This window comes from Conger conger, chromosome 3 (assembly GCF_963514075.1).
Source record: "Conger conger chromosome 3, fConCon1.1, whole genome shotgun sequence".
Classification (NCBI taxonomy): domain Eukaryota; kingdom Metazoa; phylum Chordata; class Actinopteri; order Anguilliformes; family Congridae; genus Conger; species Conger conger.
This window is the reverse complement of record NC_083762.1, coordinates 63,588,538-63,606,295: the sequence shown is the minus strand read 5'-3', so window position 1 is coordinate 63,606,295 and position 17,758 is coordinate 63,588,538. Positions and strand designations below refer to the sequence as shown.

Below are 17,758 nucleotides of genomic sequence, written 5' to 3'. Positions count from 1 at the left end.
TTAGCCAAGTCTACACACAAGGGGGCAGCAGAGTTATACAACAAAGCCAAGTTAGTCAAACCTTCGAGTCGCTGCACTTGTCAAAGAAACAAATCCTTTTTTGGAAAAATTGTTCAGAGGCTTTTATCCAGCCACTACTCTTTTGGAAACGATACAGAAATTAAAAGTTGGTGCGCAAGCAAGTCACCAGATGATCATCAACAGTATGATAGCCAATTATGCACGCTCATAATTTAATGACATCACCTTAATAACCACTATGTAGCGTCAGCATCCAGCAAGGTCATTCTTTTGCCTAATACACAGTATAATGAGCACGCAATGAGGTCAAACACATGAAATTAATAAAGCACATCAAATGCTCAATACACTGGTCGCCCCCTAGGGGTTATCAATGGAATTGAACCATCACTGCGATTGTCAGGTACAAAAACAAGCAGTTTGATTATATAATAATAATTATCCTTTTATTGACACACACAACAAGATAAAACAAAAAATCATAATGAACGTCAATCAACAAATCCCCACTGTGATTACACTTTTTTGTTCCAAAGCAGCCCACAATTAAGGATTTACTGCATGTCCTGCAACAGCAGCAGCATACTGTAGAAGGCACAGACAGTACTGTTAAATATGAGTTGTTATGCAGGTTTTAAACACATTGCATTATTACCATCAATCACAGTGCAAAGACTCAGGAAAAAGAGTAGTCCACCACCAAATTAAATGCAAAAATCTTACATTTCCCTGAAATAATTAAAAGACTGTAATGCTGTTAAAATCTCTTTCAGTTCAAAATTTTATATTTAGGTTAGAGCTTCATTGTCCCTGAAATTACAACTCAGTTGCGCTCAATCTTTTCTTTTCATTTGACAGGCATATTTCAAATGACCAAGAAATTAGGTTTGCAGGCTCCTTTGACAGCAGCAGCACAGTTAAAGCCACAGCTGTATATACAAAAATATTGTTAAAAACCTATTCATTTAAAATTCATTTCCACAGAAATATCCATGATACATGTTTTGATGACTGACACTTTTCTGTTATCATTTTCGCCAGCCAAATTGATTACATGTTATATCGCCAGTGTCATCCGTAGAAGGTAGTAGTAAAACATTCACATTCTTCCTTTAGAAATAAATAAATTTGAATCCACGACCCAAAACAGAACAATGCTTCATGCACATTTCCATGCACCCGTATTAGCTGCAGCAGGTCATCTGGAGCAACAGTAACTTGGAGAGTTTTCAAGGGCAACTTATATGGTTGCCAAAATCAAGGCTAGAGAAGTCTAACCCCAAGATCTTCCAATACAACTGTCTGCATTATATTAAGTGTTTTTCCAAGTGAAGTATAATAAAACCCTTTCTTGCCTTCCAAAGAAACAACCTATTCATTTAAAATTCATTTCCACAGAAATATCCATGATACATGTTTTGATGACTGACACTTTTCTGTTATAATTTTCGCCAGCCAAATTGATTACATGTTATATTGCCAGTGTCATCCGTAGAAGGTAGTAGTAAAACATTCACATTCTTCCTTTAGAAATAAATAAATTTGAATCCACGACCCGAAACAGAACAATGCTTCATGCACATTTCCATGCACCCGTATTAGCTGCAGCAGGTCATCTGGAGCAACAGTAACTTGGAGAGTTTTCAAGGGCAACTTATATGGTTGCCAAAAGCAACGCTATAGAAGTCTAACCCCAAGATCTTCCAATACAACTGTCTGCATTATATTAAGTGTTTTTCCAAGTGAAGTATAATAAAACCCTTTCTTGCCTTCCAAAGAAACAACCTATTCATACTGCAAGTACGCTAAAAAATTTTTTAAATCAAGCCGGTACTTTACATCCTATTATCAAACCAGGTTAAAAAATCCTAATTAAAATCATGCTCTTTATAGTTTTTTTTGTCTGCACATAAAGGGAAGTCAGTAATCGCACATATTACTGACTTCGGACACTACACAAGATAGTCATTATCATTCAACAGATGCCCTGCTTTGATAGAGTCCTTCACCCATGATTCTCTCACAATCTTAAACTTCTTGGTAAAGGTTCTTCTGAGAGTTCTTAATTGCAGGATTCTGGTTTCCTCGGCAACAATGACATGAGAAACCCCTTTTACCAGTTTGGGCTCCACCACCCCCCCATGGAAACGGAACTCCAGCGCCCGCGTGAGCAAGCATGAAGATTGGATGAAGGTCTTGGGGTCGCTGATGTCAGAGCAGCTGTCCATGTACACTCTGAAGGGTCTGAACATGCTTGTGGGGAGGTCGTCCAGGCCGTACCTGGCTTCCACATCTGCGATGGAAGGCAGATCTTCCTCCTTAACCTGGATCCTCCCGAAGACCTCTTTCAGCTGCTGCTCATCCGTTTCAGCCGAGTAGCTGTCCCCGAACTGGTCGTACTCCTTGGCGAAGTGTTCCTTCGTGGGCGGAGACATGTGGATCATGTGACGAGGTTGCCATGGAACAACCTGCTTCCTCTCCAGGCACTCAAGCAGCCAGGTGGCCCACACCACGTCATGCTGGTCCGAGGCAACCAGGTTCTTCACCCTCATGTTCTCCACAGCAGCTATCACGCAGTAGGTGTCCTTGCCTGGGTTCTGGACCACGATGCCCCCACAGCTGGCCACCCCCTTCTCCAGATCGGCCTTAGAGCGCTCATCGTTCCCATTCATTACACAGAACTCCACATCCTCGAACATGTCAGTCTCTTTGGCCACACCAGACAGGTCCTGGGCCTTGAAATGATCAATAATCCCGATGGCTTTCTTGGGCTTTGCCACTATCTTCCGTTTCTTCTTCTGTGGCTCATCATCATTGATGAAAAGGTGCCTCGATGCCAACTTCCCAGAAGCCTTGCTCCTGTACTGACTCAGGTCTGCTAAAGTCATGCACTGATGCCATTCCTTATCTTCCCTCGTCCTCTCGATCCTGGGAAATCGCAGTGAGCAATTTGTCTTATACATGTCACTGTCAACTATTTCGGCCGCTTTAACCTGAATGATCACAGAATCACAAGGGTCAATGTACACCTCTGGTTTCTCTGTGGTACACAGGATTGATGCTGGGGGATCATTCTTACGGTAGACTTTCCAGTGCTTAGCCAGTTTCAAGCCCAGGTCGTAAAGCTCCTTCATTGTGTAACCTGAACCAATGCGGCAAAAAGAATGGAACACCGATGGCTTCTCTCCAGGTTCAGGAGTCTCAGCAACTGCACACAGGAAGTGAGACATCATCCCACCCCGCCTCCCTTTTCCCCAGTACCCCCCGATGATCAGCAAATCAAGTTCGTCCATCAGGCCGTCCATATACTCTGGCTTCAGCTTCAGCCACCCCTCACCTCGTTTGTCTGGCTTGTAGATGGACAGTGGATCCTTCACCATGATTCCTTCTTCCAGGTTGTCAATCGCTTCATTGAGAGCGTCCACTACTTCTTGCATGGTTTTGGCTTCGGTTTTGTGCACCAGCTGTATCCGGCCCTTTATCGGGGTGAAGACCGTCTGAAGCATTTCGTTCCGCTTCTTCAGAGTCTCATTTCCCAACTTCTGGTCATTGAGCAGCAAGACGTCAAAGACACAGAAACAGGTCTGCAGTTCAGAATCGTCGGCTAACTTCTTGATGTCATACTTTGTGCCTTTCTGTACAAAGGCGTCAACGGTGTGGTTGTACGCCATCATCTCACCATCCAGGATGCAGTTCCTCACATTTGTCTTGAAGACATTGTGAATGAAGGGCGTCAGAGAACCCTGTAGTGGTGTGGCCCCAAACTGCTGCGTGTACTCGTAGGAGTTCCGCGTAAAATACTTGTACACGTCCCCGTCCTTGTGCAACTGCATGCGCTCGCCGTCCAGCTTGGTCTCAATGAAGAAGCTCCGGTGGTTCATCTGTCTCTCCACTTGTCTGACGTTGGCAACAGCTGCCAGCATTGGCCGAAAAGCTGAGAAGAGCCCGACAGACACCTCGCTGAGGGACACGGAAGGGTCGTGGAGCTGCCGGCACACTTTATCCAGGTCCGTGGTGACATTGTAGAGCTCGGCCGCGTCGGGGTGGAACACGTGCAAGGCCCCTTCTTTACTCATCCCCAGTTTCATGTCTTTGAGAATCATGCGGATCAGCCACTTCTGTTCGAGGGCCGAGCTCTGGGTGATCAGGTGCAGCAGGTTCTTTTTCACCAGATCTTTCTGCTTACTCGCATTATTCAGAGCGACGGAGTCCAAGAAGTCATTCACCTCCTTAATGGTTAGATTCCCCTGGTTTGTGCACCTTTTCTTCAACACGAAGTAGGCCATAAGGGCAAAATCCCCAGCTTCTCCTTGTGATGTAGTCGGAGCTCGGTAATTGAGAAGTTTGTGAGCTTCAGGCCCATTCTTTGGAAGACCCAAGACATCGATGTAGAGTTTAGCCAGCATGTTTTCCTTTATGCCATAGGCCATCCTCTCTCTCTCAAATGAGGGAACTATGAGACGCATGGCTGGGTAAAATGAGTCTGTGGTTTTTGGATTATCCTTGTGGACAGCAGCATGGAACTTTCTCCAGGAATCCAGGAATTCTCTCAGACACTTAATTTTCTCTGGTCTGAGTTTGGACTTTTGTATTTTTTCCAAAGTGGTGCACAAATCATGAAAGGGTACTTGAGAGGCGACAGAGCTTTCAGACTGTGATTTGGTGTCCAGTGCTGCTGCCATTTTGAGGCCACACCTAAGAACACATTTATTTATTTTTAATCAGATCGATAAATGCTAAAATACTTTCGTAATTAAAATGTAATATTCAACATTTAAAATGTTGAAAAACGGCTGTACCACTATACAAAAAAGTGGCCTGAACACCCAGATTCATAACATTTTCGTATTTCAAATATGCATTTCTTAATTTAAGATGATAGCTTGGACAGCTTAATTTGTAAATCAATCATAGGTTAAATTCTTAATCCAAATATATTCAACGAAAACATGAATGCTAAGGAGGGAACTTGCCATTGTGGGAAAAATCGCGCAAGAACATAATTTCAAGGTTCATACAACAATGGTATAATTATTATAATTATTTGTTTGACAGCCATGTAATTATTAAGAGATTAAAACAGACCCTAGGGTCTTAACCGCTGACCTCTAATCAGTACATCGCTTCGAGACTTGGGCATTTCCACCAGGTTCAGTGTAGTGACACTTGCCCGGACTTTAGCTTAGCTGAGCCATCTCACTCAGCTAGTTCAGGAGCTAGCTCCGAAAACATATTCGTAGATGCCTCGTTAGGAAACTATTAATAGATAACTAATCTACTCCGTGCCTATGCATAGTCTGTGACTTGTTATTTATAACTAAACTGCAATTATTTACTTTTCGAGAAGTGAAACACACAACAAGCTAGGATCTAAGTTAGCCAAGTCAGATAACTGATGTTACTACCGTCTAGTTGACGTTAAGCGCGTGTAAATTAGCCATACTGCTAACACGATAGTTTACGTTAACTACCCCAAATGTGTTATAAAATGTAACTGTATAACGTTGCTAAGCATAATGGTGAAATATTGCATTTTCTGTCATATTCACCTTACCTACAAAGCCAGCTACAAAGAATCGTGGGAGTATTCTGTGACTTTTTTTCCTCGTCAGTTGAATTACGTGAAACCACTTCCGGGTTACCACAACCACACAGGAAGCCTCCTGTACAGGGTGTCGTTCTGCAACAACGTAAGAAATGGCTATGGCTATCATTTATACTTCTGCATGGAAACCGATAATATATATGAAGAAATAAAACAATGTGCGTTTGTTGTTTTATGCCGTTTATTCTGAACTAAGGCTTTAACTTGTTAATGTAGGTATTTTACCTTGGCTACATACTCAACTTTGCAACGGACGACTTGCCAACGAGCGAGTGACTACCCGGAATTTATGTCTGTGAGCTTTAGCAAGCTATCGCCAGAAGACGACTGTTTTGCCGAGTCCAGACTATCACCAAATACAGTACTTTAAAACAATATCTAAAGAGCATTCCTGTCACTGCATACAGTTGTGTTTCAGGATGGCGGGAGAGAAGTGAGTATGTATCATGTATAGCTAGCTAATTTACATTTTACTTTGCCCATTTTACCAGGAAGCACCGTTTTTCTATGTCTCCCAAGTTGGCATGTTAGTAGGATAACGTTAGATAAATAGCCATTCTCACGATATTTCCACGTCCTGCCAGCGAAAGCGAAATCAGTTATGCTGCCCTAGGTACGAGAAAATGATCGAGCTTGATTCCGAGTAAAGTGTTCGCATTTCTAGTAATATAAACGTCAGCTAATCCACCTTTCTAGCTAACATTACAGTAGTAGCTATCTATGTTACGTCTAATTTACCTAAACGTGCATACGCCTCTCCATGGTATCAGAACATAAGGCTTTTTCATGCGCGTTGTTAACATGCCTCTAATGTCTTACCTTCGCTTGCAAGATGACGTGTCAGACAAAATATAATCCGATGCATCACACCCCTCTTCTAACATCACCAAGGTTTAATAGGTTGTGTTGTCGAATTTGCGAACGTTAGCTAGCTAGCAACTGCAGTTTACTACAGGAGCTACTGTACGGTCAGTGTTTGGCCATTTTCATTAGCTGTAACGTTCATTCCGGCATATTTTCCCCGTGGATCATTTAGTTAACACTCACATTATTTCGTTAAGCTCAGAATGATAAGTGATGCACATTAGTGATAATTAATACGATACATGACATACTGTACTTATCTAGCAGGTTCCTTGAATACTGAAGGGCTGAGCTTACAAATCACGGTTTTCGACTGGATTTGGAGATGAATGCGTTCCAGCCTAGACTGTGAGCTAGTCATGCCTAGGTTTCAATTCTAGACTTTAAAAAAATGTAAATTAGACACCCACCACCCCACCGGGAGCGTCCAGTCTTATTCGTAAAGGGCTCATCTGGGCCATGTTTTTGTTTTAGCCCTGCACTGCAACGCCTGATTTAACTATTTACCTAATCAATGCCTTGATAAAATAGAATCAGGTGTTTTAGTGGTGGGCTAAACCAAAAACTAAGACACCTGATTCTATCTTATCAAGGCATTGATCAGGTATATTGTTAAATCAGGCGTTGCGGTGCAGGGCTAAAACAAAATATGCACCCACATCAACCATTTTCTGATAAGATTAGACACTCCTAGATTCTCTCTTAAATCTGCTTGAATGCTTTGTAATTAAGCGACAACTGTTTGCAGTGCCATTATTTGTCACTAGATGGTAGTAGTGGTCAAATGGCAGTTTATTTTCGGACAGGCTTTGCTGGCACCAGAATCATTTTAACTGTCAAATGACCATTCCGATGTATTGCGTGTCCTGTCTTTTCAAGCACGTTTGCTGTTGTCAGCAGCAGATTGGAGCACTATCAATTGAGACAATAAAATGTCAGGTTTGCAGGTACTCAATGGAAAGGGAAATATGCAGAACGGTGAAAAAAGAAACCGATTAGGAGATGCTCCCATATTAACCCTTTGAAGAATAGATTCTTTGGAATGTTTTTTATTTTTATTCTAAGTCAGTGTTCTAGAACTTCATATTTTTCAATTACCAGTAATGATTGTTACATCAACATTACAATGTTGTGACATATTTGTGACCGTGCAGCCCTTATGAAGTGGCTCCACCCAAATCCCAAGGAGCTTTAGTTATGGTTGAGAAAATTTAGCGGCCTTTTAATAGGGGCTTAAAACAATAGATGGTATTCGATTGACGTAATTGACATGTTGATGCCATTTTGTTGACATAGAAGAGCAATCTATAACTGTATAGGCTTGCTAAAGATCTGTTGACCATAGCATTCAGGGGGTATTTTGCAAAGCCGGAGTCCAGAATTGGCTAGATAACTGCACTGAATAAAACCCTGAACTCTCCAAAATCAGGAACATGGAAGTAAAAATAGCTGTTACGAGTTTAGCGCCGTTGTTGAAAAAACATTTCTCAACTGTAGCCAGTAAACAGCTTCAGGCTTGTATAACACATTCTGTGTCAACAAAATAGCGGCGGTTGACTACTTCTGGGTTTGCGAATACTAGTATAGCAGTCATTTGGTTGCCCTGACAGCATTTTTTGGTGTGTTTGCAAGGGGTGGTGCGGTAAGGACCAACTCACTAACTTGCTAAGGCATGCTAACAGCAGGTTGTCCTGACCACGTTTTCTGGTGCATTGGCACGGTGGCGGTGCTGTAGGGACCGACTCGCTAACTTGCTAGCGCATGTGAACGGCAGGTTGTCCTGACCACGTTTTCCGGTGTGTTGACAGGGTGGCGGTGTTTTAGGGACCGACTTGCTAAGGCACGTGAATGACAGGTTGTCCTGACCAGGTTTTCTGGTGCGTTCGCAGGGTGGCGGTGCTTTAGGGAAGGCCGCTGGCTGAGATGGAGAAGGCTCGGAGGCTTCGCGGCGCGGGCGAGCGCTGCCTGCTGGCTGCCTGCTCCTGGTCCTGGGGTGCGTGCCGAATCTGCCTCTTGGCCCTCATTCTCACCTTCCACCTGTACGGCGGCCTGCTGCTGCTGGGCCTCATCCTGGTGTCCGCCGCGGGCATCCTCTACAAGTTCCAGGACGCCCTGCTCTACTTCCCCGACCAGCCCCCGTCGTCCCGCCTGTACGTCCCTGTGCCCCCGGGCGTCCCTCACGAGAACGTCTACGTCCGCGCCAAAGACGGTGTTCGCCTCAACCTCATCCTCCTCCGCCACGCCGGTGAAACCCCCACCCCGGGCGCCGGCCCCGGCCCCGCCCCCACGCCCGCCCCCACCCCCACCATCATCTACTTCCACGGGAACGCGGGCAACATCGGGCACCGGGTGCCCAACGCCCTGCTGATGCTGGTCAACCTGAAGGCCAACGTGGTCCTGCTGGACTACCGGGGTTATGGGAAGAGTGAGGGCGAGCCCAGCGAGGAGGGCCTTCGGCTGGATGCGGAGGCCGCCCTGGACTACGTCATGACCCGGCCTGACCTGGACAAGACCAAGGTGGTCCTGTTCGGACGCTCCCTGGGCGGGGCGGTGGCGGTTCGACTGGCCTCGGAGAACCCGCACCGAGTGGCGGCCGTTATCCTGGAGAACACCTTCCTCAGCATCCCGCACATGGCGGCCACGCTCTTCACCTTCCTGCCCATGGGCTACCTGCCGCTCTGGTGCTACAAGAACAAGTTCCTGTCGTACCGGCACGTGGCTCAGTGCCGCATGCCCTCGCTGTTCGTCTCAGGCCTGTCGGACCAGCTCATTCCACCGGTCATGATGAAGCAGCTGTACGAGCTGTCGCCCTCGCGGACTAAGCGCATGGCCATCTTCCCCGACGGCACGCACAACGACACCTGGCAGTGCCCGGGCTACTTCGCCGCCCTGGAGCAGTTCGTCAAGGACCTGCTGAAGAACCACGCCCGCGAGGAAGCGGCCGGCGGCGTGGCTAGCGTGACCATCATTTAAACCGCACGCGGTCGACATCATTCCCGGGCCTGGCCACCAGGTGGCGACAAGCTGCAATGGAATGTACTTTTTTATTCTCATTCACTGTTTGAATGTAGTCTCTCTTTTCTCATCTGTGTAAATGCATCGCGGACAGAAATCGCAACAAATAAATAAAAGGGCCTGAGGTTGTGTGAAGCTGAGTGCGGAAGTTAATTGTATAATACCTTTTTGAGTCCCGTTTTGAATGTATGGTCATCTCCGATTATTACATTTATTGAATTCTCCATACACGCTTGTTTTTCCAGGCTCTTTTGAAAAATTACAGAGAAAGGTATGCCAAGTGATACTTTATTCAGAATTTGCAGCCGGTATAAAACAGGTGCTACGTTCTCTTTTTAGTGTTCATTAAAGCGAGCCTTAGTTTATTTATTCAGGCCCGACAATACAGAAGATGAGATCGGCAAAGGTAAAGGTATACCAGATATGGTATGTAGTAAACTTGACTGTTAGTACAGTTCATTTTCAGTGTTTTCTGGGCGTTATTACTGGTGTGTGGACTTCTCCAGTAAATACAGCGTTTGATACTACAGTATCCCTGATTGTAATACTGAGAATGTGAAATTGAAATGTGAGAATGTTTTTCAGTGTTGTCAAGATGCATGACTAATTTTATGTACTTGTGATAATAAACTGCAAAGTGTCACTTGGTATACCTTTCTACAACCACTGTTTCCCAGGATGTAATGGTGCATCAATTTTTGTTTCAGGAATGCAACATCGCCCTGGCTGTTTTTGAGAAATTGCATGAGCAAACTTGGTCTAGGGCCATTTCTAATGAGCACATTGATTCTCCATGTCTATCAGGGATGGATAACACATTACATTTGTTGCTGTACCTCAATTAAATGTTCTCCATTGCAGTAATAAATAAGCCATTTATGCAGTAAATTATTGCTTTTTTATATATTTTTTTTTTTCAGTTCTAAAAATCTTGTCTCTTGTAAATGGGGGAAACCAATAAATCGGGGTGGGGGTGCTCTCATAATTAAACAAGATTTTGGAGAATAATTATTTTTACTGGGAAGGTCTCTGGTTATTACCAGACAATTTCCAGATTCTTTTTTTCCTTTTTATTATGGTTTTAGAGAGGGGATTTCTAGCTGGTTGGGTATGATCTGAAAGTAAATTAGTGTCTATTTGGTCTTTGCCCAAATTATAGCCAAAATGGGAATTTGCACGCACTATAGCCATATATTGACACAGAGTCTGGAAGCTCCGAGTCTGACTATTTCCACACTTCCACGCTGATTTCCAAGCATTTTGATTGATTTGGAAATGATTGACCTTATTTGATAACCATTTTCTGTTAATACGTAACCAACCTGTCAGCATACAGTAAAAACACAGTTGATTTGAGTTCACTTGAAAATATGAATACTTTTGAGATGGAGTTTCTTTTTTTAAAAAGTGAAAGTTGAAAAAGAAATGACCAAATACAGATTATACATTGTTGGACACATTAATAATAATAATAATAATAATAATAATACAAAACTTATGGAAATTCTGTATTTTTCTTTTCTGTGTTTATTATGGTAACTATATATATTTTTTGCATTGATGCCTTTTATTGTCATATCCTGAATATTTACTCCTGATGCAATGTGCCATATATTCAAGTGTGTCTGGACAATGAAGATAGGACTAGAGTTTTCTGTACTGAAAGTGATTGGGCTCATACTTGCTCTATATGGTTAGACAACAACAATAAGGGCCGTATCTGTTTCTGGTTTTCATGCCAACTTCTGGCCTTAATTACATATTAGCCCGAACCTTGCTATGCTATCTGGCATTTTAGCTGATGTGCATGAACGATAGCTGAAGACTGTTTTTGTGTCCCTATATGAAACATTTACTGTGATCTAATCTACGAGTGAACCAGTGTTGGTGTATACAGTCAATTGACCCTTTCGCCAGGGTAATTGGTGAAGATATGAAACATGCACACACATTGCCCACCCCTGGGCTAGATCGACTGTCTGTGTGAACCATCCACCAGAGTACTTTAACCATACTAATTGTATTGGTGTGCAAGTTCTTTTTTTTCTATAGCTTGAGGAAATGTTTTCTTCTTTTTTTTAAGACACAATCAGATTTTCTGTACTGTAACATGCAATAAATCTCATAAGTTTCAGCAGTTCGTCCCTCTCTCTCTTTCTCTTTCTCTCTCTGTCTCTCTCTCTCTCTCTCTCTCTCTCTCTCTCTCTCTCTCTCTCTCTGTTGGGCTTTGATGAAACGATGCATAATTTTTCCAAAACCCTGCCTCTAAATACTTGCTAACAAAAAAAACAAAGTGCACAGTTCAGAGAGACTTCCGATATACAAAAAAGTCAAGTATAAAAAGTCTGAAGTTTCACTTCATCTTGATATTGTTGGCTCTTCCTCCTTTGGGTTTGCATTCTCACACTATACTACTTCTCTCCTGTAGTCTGCTGGTAATGAATCAGAGGTCCGTGTCTGTACTGCTGTCATAAGGCACGTTCTGGGTAAATATTGTCCTTCTGCATGTCTCGTTCTCCATTTCTGGGCTGTTCTCACCTCGTCTGTGCCCACACAGGGGAGTGTATCAGGGCTGCGCCTGCAGCTCTCTCACAGCTTCTGCTTTTCTCCTGGGCTCAACAAGCAAAGGCTTAAGCCTCTCCGGAGGTCTGCCGGGGACCTTGCCAGACCCCTGGGACTGCGATTACGTCATCCGCCGTCCGTGCGTATCCTGTTCGGGTGAGACGGGTGACCTAGCGAGGGGAGAGGGCGGAGAGACCCCGCGCCATGCGTCTCCTGTGAAGTCCCGATGAGTGTGGAGCTGGAGGAGTTCACGGAGGAGATTACGGAGGCTCCCTTGCCCCCTGGCAGGGACTGTGACCGCCCCCGGCGGGGGAGGGGGAGGAGGCCCTGGGTGCTCCTGGCGCTAACGCTGACCGCTATCGTGGCGGTCTGCGTGTGCGTCCTTTCCTTCTACCGAGTCCGGGGGCTGAGGTCCGAGCTGTCGGCCCTGCGTTCTGAGGTCCTCCGAAACGGGGAGCAGGAGCGTGGCAGCATGGACCAACGGAAAGCCGGGAAACCGGAGGACGGGCAGCATTCCTGCAGTGGACCAGAATCCCACACCGAGGCGCACAGCCCAATATCACAGCAAGGTGAGCTCACTGTGCCAAAGGGAATTATGGGCCGTGTTTTGGGTCCAAAAAAAAAACCTGTGCCTTCTGTCTTAATCTGATGTGTTTCACAACGGTGCAGAAAATGAAAATGCAGGCTCTCTGCTTAGTTAATGTTGCCTCTTGTGACTCTTCATCATCTCCGTTTATTGCACTTTTTTTGTCTCAGTCAGTGTTGCTTGTTTGAGACTTTAGCTAAAAGACTCATTGTCATTATTTTCCACTCAACTAGCAGATAATAATGCCGGTGAATATAACCTGCTAAATTATTGGTGTAAATGCTATTGTACCTAACAAATGCTGACCAAGACTTTGGCCAGCTATGTAGTTGTAATAATATATAAAATAGTGGGCATTTTCAGTAGCCATTTTTTCTTACAACCTCCCGAGTCGCCTGCCCTATATGTATGCAACTGTTATGGCACTAAATTAAGGTGACATGGTACTAAATTACAGATTAATTTTAAGGTTAAGCCAGGCTGTAAAGTTGTTGCCAGCATTAGTTAGTTGGCACATTTCTGCTTCTGTAGATTGAGAGTAAACACACTTTAATGTTTTTGATATTGGTATGGTGAGAGTACCAAAGTGAGTGAGATATCTGATATTTCTAGAAAATAACTAATAGATACTTGTGTCAACATATTCAATGAGCAAAGAGTTGCCACTTTAAGTGACATGCCAAGGTTGTTGAATAAGTGGCTACAGAACATAAAGACCCTGCAAAATTCAAACACAAAGACCCTCTCCCTGCGAAGGCCTTTTAATCATAATACATTTGCATTTTATTTCAGATGATTTCATACAGCATGATTTCATAGAGCAACTTATTCCACTCTGAATGATGTGTTTGGTGCATCACCTTTAATCTTTATATAACGTGCTGTAATTAGGTTGTCACTAAACCATAAATCCCAGAATTTAGAGCAGAATCAATCATATTTTCGCATGATCCATGCCTGTGGACATGCCCTGCATACGCGCCGACTTCCTCTCCAGCATTTCCTGTTTTTGTCTGTCCCACAGTGCTCCAGTCCTGCCTACAGATGATAGGAGACAGCAGCCGAAGCATCACGCAGAGGGGTACCGTGATCCCGCTAAAACCGGCGCTCGGATTAATTACTGCTGTTTGTGACGCTAATCGCCATTGTCCCGCTGAGAACGACTGTAATCACCACACTCGCTTCCTCGGAAAAGACGCATAATCTTCTTAGGAGAAACCCATTAGCACCCAGACCAAGGTCATCAAGAGTGGGGAGGCACAGGGGGCGGATACGCTGTTCACATGCCAGGCGCTTTCCATGCCCTGCAATTAGGCATTATTTTAATTGCAGTAATTTAAAACCTAAGTACACACTCGTATCTTAATCACTCGCGCGCCATTATCGTCAGTCTTTTAGCCCGCTGCTTCATACTCATTTTACCGAAGATCCGTAGGGTATGTACCTGTGTGTGCTGTGTGTGATGACCCTCTAAATCATTGCGGATAAGAACTCTTCCCCCATGAATAAATAATAATAATAAATAATAATAACTGTCAGGATATGCTACAACAGTGCATCTGAAAGTCAAATGTTATGAATATTTAAAGAATGAACGATTCCATTTCGCACGACTCGCTAGCACATGCAAGCTGCTCGGCACATGGCATTTAATTTACAGTTTTCTATCATTTGCTTTTAAATCTGTTTTTATTCCTCACTGTTACTCATTTCTCCAATGCCACATGAACTTGTATATCAGAGGATTCCCCCACACCTTTGACGTGCCCTGTAAGTTTGTGGGACACTTCTGCCAGTCACCAGCTGAGCTGCGAAGCCACTGTGCAACAAATATGCAACTTTTTTGGATTCAAATACTATTCTATGCTTTATTGAGCTAGTCTTGTGTATTGGAACTTTTGAAATAATGTGCAATAAGAAGCGTAAACTGGTCGTCTTGGGTCAGTTGCACCAGACAAGATCAGTCAAGCGCAAGAAAAGTATTTGAAGTCAAAACAATTACACATTTGACCCAGGTCTGCACTTTTGTTGTTTGCAGCTGGTGCAGACAGGGTTCAGTCAACCAAAGGTGGCACAGGCGTAGATTCCGGGTTCAGTTTCTGCAGGGCGCATCACTGTACAGAAGATGGCCGCTTAAGCTGCACCCGAGAGGCCCAGTTCAAAAAAAAAAAAAAAAACAATTGTGGAGAAAGACTCAAATGGCAAAGGTCAAAGATTGACAGAGGGGGAAAAGCTATCGGAGGGCTCTTATGCACTGGTGTCTTTTTAGGCATGTATATCGTCCTCCCCTGGCAGGCTGGGCTCCGACAGGGCACCGCGCTGCAGGTACAGGATAATGCCATTCTGGTCACAGAGGGGGGAATCTACTTCCTCTACAGCCAGGTAAAGGCACTCAATCACATGCCATTTTAATTAAAAGCAAGCTAGGTGCTAAAGCTACAAATGCTAGAAAAACACAAGCAAACATTTTTCATTTCGATATTTACTGTATTCATTTGTCTCAAAAATCTATATTATTTTATGTTAGTGAGTCACTGAGTTCAGTCTTCATCCAATATTGTGTTCATCACCAGAGCCCCCTCCCCTTCCAACAAATAGAAAGACAAATTAAGTAAAATGAAATGTCTTTTCCCTCAGGTTTATTACAAGGATAAATGCTATCTCATGGGTCACATTCTCCGGAGGAAGCAGAGGACCGTTGGTGACAGGCCGTCGGGGGACATTTTGTTAAAGTGCTATCAGAGCATGGATGAAAGGCATCCCTTCAACACCTGTTACACAGGAGGTAGGTCCGCAGACTCACCGCAGTACCACAGCGTACTGATTTACTGCGGTCACAGTTCGCTACTTTCCGATAATCTTTCTTTCAGAGAATTTTGCATAGTTTCACCAAGCTTCCGCTGGGTATTTTTAGTTTTTTTTTTTTTTTTTTTTTTTTTTTTTGCCCTTCCATCAACAGTCTGTGATACAATGTTTACAGATAAGAAAATAAGGTTCAATCTGTATGTAATATAGTTTTGACCAATTTTTTATTTTTCTGAAATATTTCAAGCATGTATTTTCAGCTGTAGAGTAGCAAAAACGTGTAGCAGAGACCACTCTTGCACCACAGTAACCGCGAATCCGACTGAAAGGTTGAATGGAACCGTCAGGAGTCCTGATTAAAAGCGAAACGGAACGTTCCGGCTCCTCCATAGACCTCTCTCCCTCTCTGCGGCGTTCCAGGGATCGTCAGGCTGGAGGCCGGGGACCAGATAGAGCTGCTGATCCCTCGCCCGTCCGCCGACGTGTCGCTGGATGGAGACGGCACCTTTTTCGGCGCTGTCAAACTGGTGTAACTGGGACTGCTGGTACCCCAGGCTGCAGCTGGGATGGGGGTGGGTACGCCCACTCCCAGGTGAGGGGATGTATACCATGTTAATAATAAGAGAAGGTACACAGTTACTCAAGCAACGGGTCAAGAGGTGGTACGCTTTTCTCTGCTTCCATAGTAAAATGCAGGCCTAACCCTAACAAAGGCAAATGGGGAACCGCAGCTGTGGCTCTTGGTCAATAAGCGTAATTTCACAAACCTTTGCAACCTCAACTGGAATTGCCTGTCTGGTGACAGACACCGCTTGGTCCTCTGAATATTCGCAGTTCGGCAGTTCTCCTCAGCGTTTGACAATGAAGGCTGGCTACCATGAGGCGCGTAAAAGCAGAAGTTATCTCTGCACAGTCGTCAGACAGAGGCATCACACAGGACGTTTGCGGTTAGCGTTTCATGTGACGTTAGATGCGAATGATAAGCGTCTATGTTTGATGTCAACAATCCCAGACAGGCCACCCTGAAGGGCCAGACACCCAGTCTTTATAACACTCTCCCATTTTGGCCTTTTGCATTAGCTTGTATAATTTCTGATACAGTTCCCATTTTATTCCATTTTCTTTTCTATAATTTCATAACATTTTATGATCATGTAATCAATACAGTGGTGTTTAAAAAAAAAAAAAAGTATTTATTGTTACTCAATAAAGCTCAATAAAGCTTTTCCATATTTTGAAAAAAATGTTCCACCTAATTCCTGAGTGAGAGAGAAAACTCTCTTGCCAGTAGATGGCAGAAATGCTCTGTCATTTCAATGTGAGTCATAGGGCTTTGGTACAGAGGGTACATTGCAATAGACCTGGACCAGGGTGGAGAGATGCAGAAATAAATGACAAATATGCTGTTTTGTTACTTCAGTGAAGAGAGGCTTGTAATGAGGTCAGATACTGTGGTAAGTTCATAATTGGCATTATTGGTCACTGACTATGTCTGCTTAACTCTCAAACATTGAGAGTAGTAAAACATTGGCAAAATGAGCATGTGCATTTAAAAAAAAAAAAGTTATAAAAATATTAATTATCAATGTTTATTTTGTGCTTGTGATTGGTCACACAAGAAGAGTTTTTGTAGCACTTGCCAACACTTGACACTACGGAAAGTTGCAGTATCTGACAGCAGATGCAGTCCACATGGACTATGTATCAAAACACTTTACTCACTCATCACTGGCACTGTAGAATCAATCCAGGTCTGTTTGAGGTCCTGCTGTTAGCCTTTGAAGTTGTGGTCTTTCTACAGCAATAAAATACCCCAAACCAGATTCATAAATTAGCAGTACATTTTCCCAGTAGAGCCAGATAATGGTTGAGTAAGGGTACAGTACACCACAGTGTGAGGATGTGGGACAGAAGTACACCACAGAGTGAGAAGGAGTATATACAGTGGTTTCAGAAAGCGTTCGGACCCCTTCATTTTTTGCACACTTTATTGTGGTATTAGCCAGATGATGAGCAGTACCTGGTGTTTGCCTGACATAGTGCTCTGCCCAAAGAGTTCATTCTCTCATCACTGCAGAGGATGAAAGCTGGTTCCACAATTATTGAGCCACTGTGCTCCTGGGAACACTCAAAGCTTTAGAAATGCTTTTATACCCTTTCCCCGATCTATGCCTCACCACAGTTGTATTGCAGAGGTCTACAGAGAGTTTCTCGGGCTCCATGTGCCTTTCTGAACTATGATGATTTAATTCAGTTTGCCACAGGTGGACACGTTCTAGACAGATTTCAGTGATAATTAA

The 17,758-nt window shown here is 43.8% G+C and overlaps 3 protein-coding genes across 6 annotated transcripts; 2 read left to right on the top strand and 1 right to left on the bottom strand.

The window, feature by feature from the left end:
* Positions 1–440: 440 nt before the first annotated feature.
* lig4 (ligase IV, DNA, ATP-dependent) lies at positions 441–6,506 on the bottom strand. Of its 2 annotated transcripts, none has more exons than XM_061235172.1 (2): positions 6,446–6,506; positions 441–4,716 (listed from the first exon to the last, which is right to left on the bottom strand). In XM_061235172.1, the coding sequence occupies exon 2, from the start codon at positions 4,701–4,703 to the stop codon at positions 1,974–1,976; it is 2,730 nt and encodes a 909-aa protein (XP_061091156.1). In that variant the 5' UTR covers positions 4,704–4,716; positions 6,446–6,506; the 3' UTR covers positions 441–1,973. The 2 variants fall into 2 exon arrangements, with proteins under 2 accessions (XP_061091156.1, XP_061091158.1); XM_061235174.1 differs by lacking the exon at positions 6,446–6,506 and adding an exon at positions 5,576–5,761.
* Positions 5,619–11,639, top strand: abhd13 (abhydrolase domain containing 13). 3 transcript variants are annotated; one of them, XM_061235176.1, is made up of 2 exons: positions 5,619–5,711; positions 8,380–11,639. In XM_061235176.1, the coding sequence occupies exon 2, from the start codon at positions 8,414–8,416 to the stop codon at positions 9,461–9,463; it is 1,050 nt and encodes a 349-aa protein (XP_061091160.1). In that variant the 5' UTR covers positions 5,619–5,711; positions 8,380–8,413; the 3' UTR covers positions 9,464–11,639. The 3 variants fall into 3 exon arrangements, with proteins under 3 accessions (XP_061091160.1, XP_061091159.1, XP_061091161.1); XM_061235175.1 differs by having other exon boundaries at positions 5,680–6,059; XM_061235177.1 differs by having other exon boundaries at positions 5,680–6,063.
* A 329-nt stretch (positions 11,640–11,968) lies between these two features.
* LOC133124793 (tumor necrosis factor ligand superfamily member 13B-like) lies at positions 11,969–16,684 on the top strand. Its single transcript, XM_061236280.1, has 5 exons — positions 11,969–12,636; positions 13,678–13,734; positions 14,923–15,035; positions 15,291–15,438; positions 15,879–16,684. Exons 1-5 carry the CDS (start codon positions 12,294–12,296, stop codon positions 15,989–15,991), a joined length of 774 nt encoding a protein of 257 aa, XP_061092264.1. The 5' UTR covers positions 11,969–12,293; the 3' UTR covers positions 15,992–16,684.
* The last annotated feature ends 1,074 nt before the right edge of the window (positions 16,685–17,758 follow it).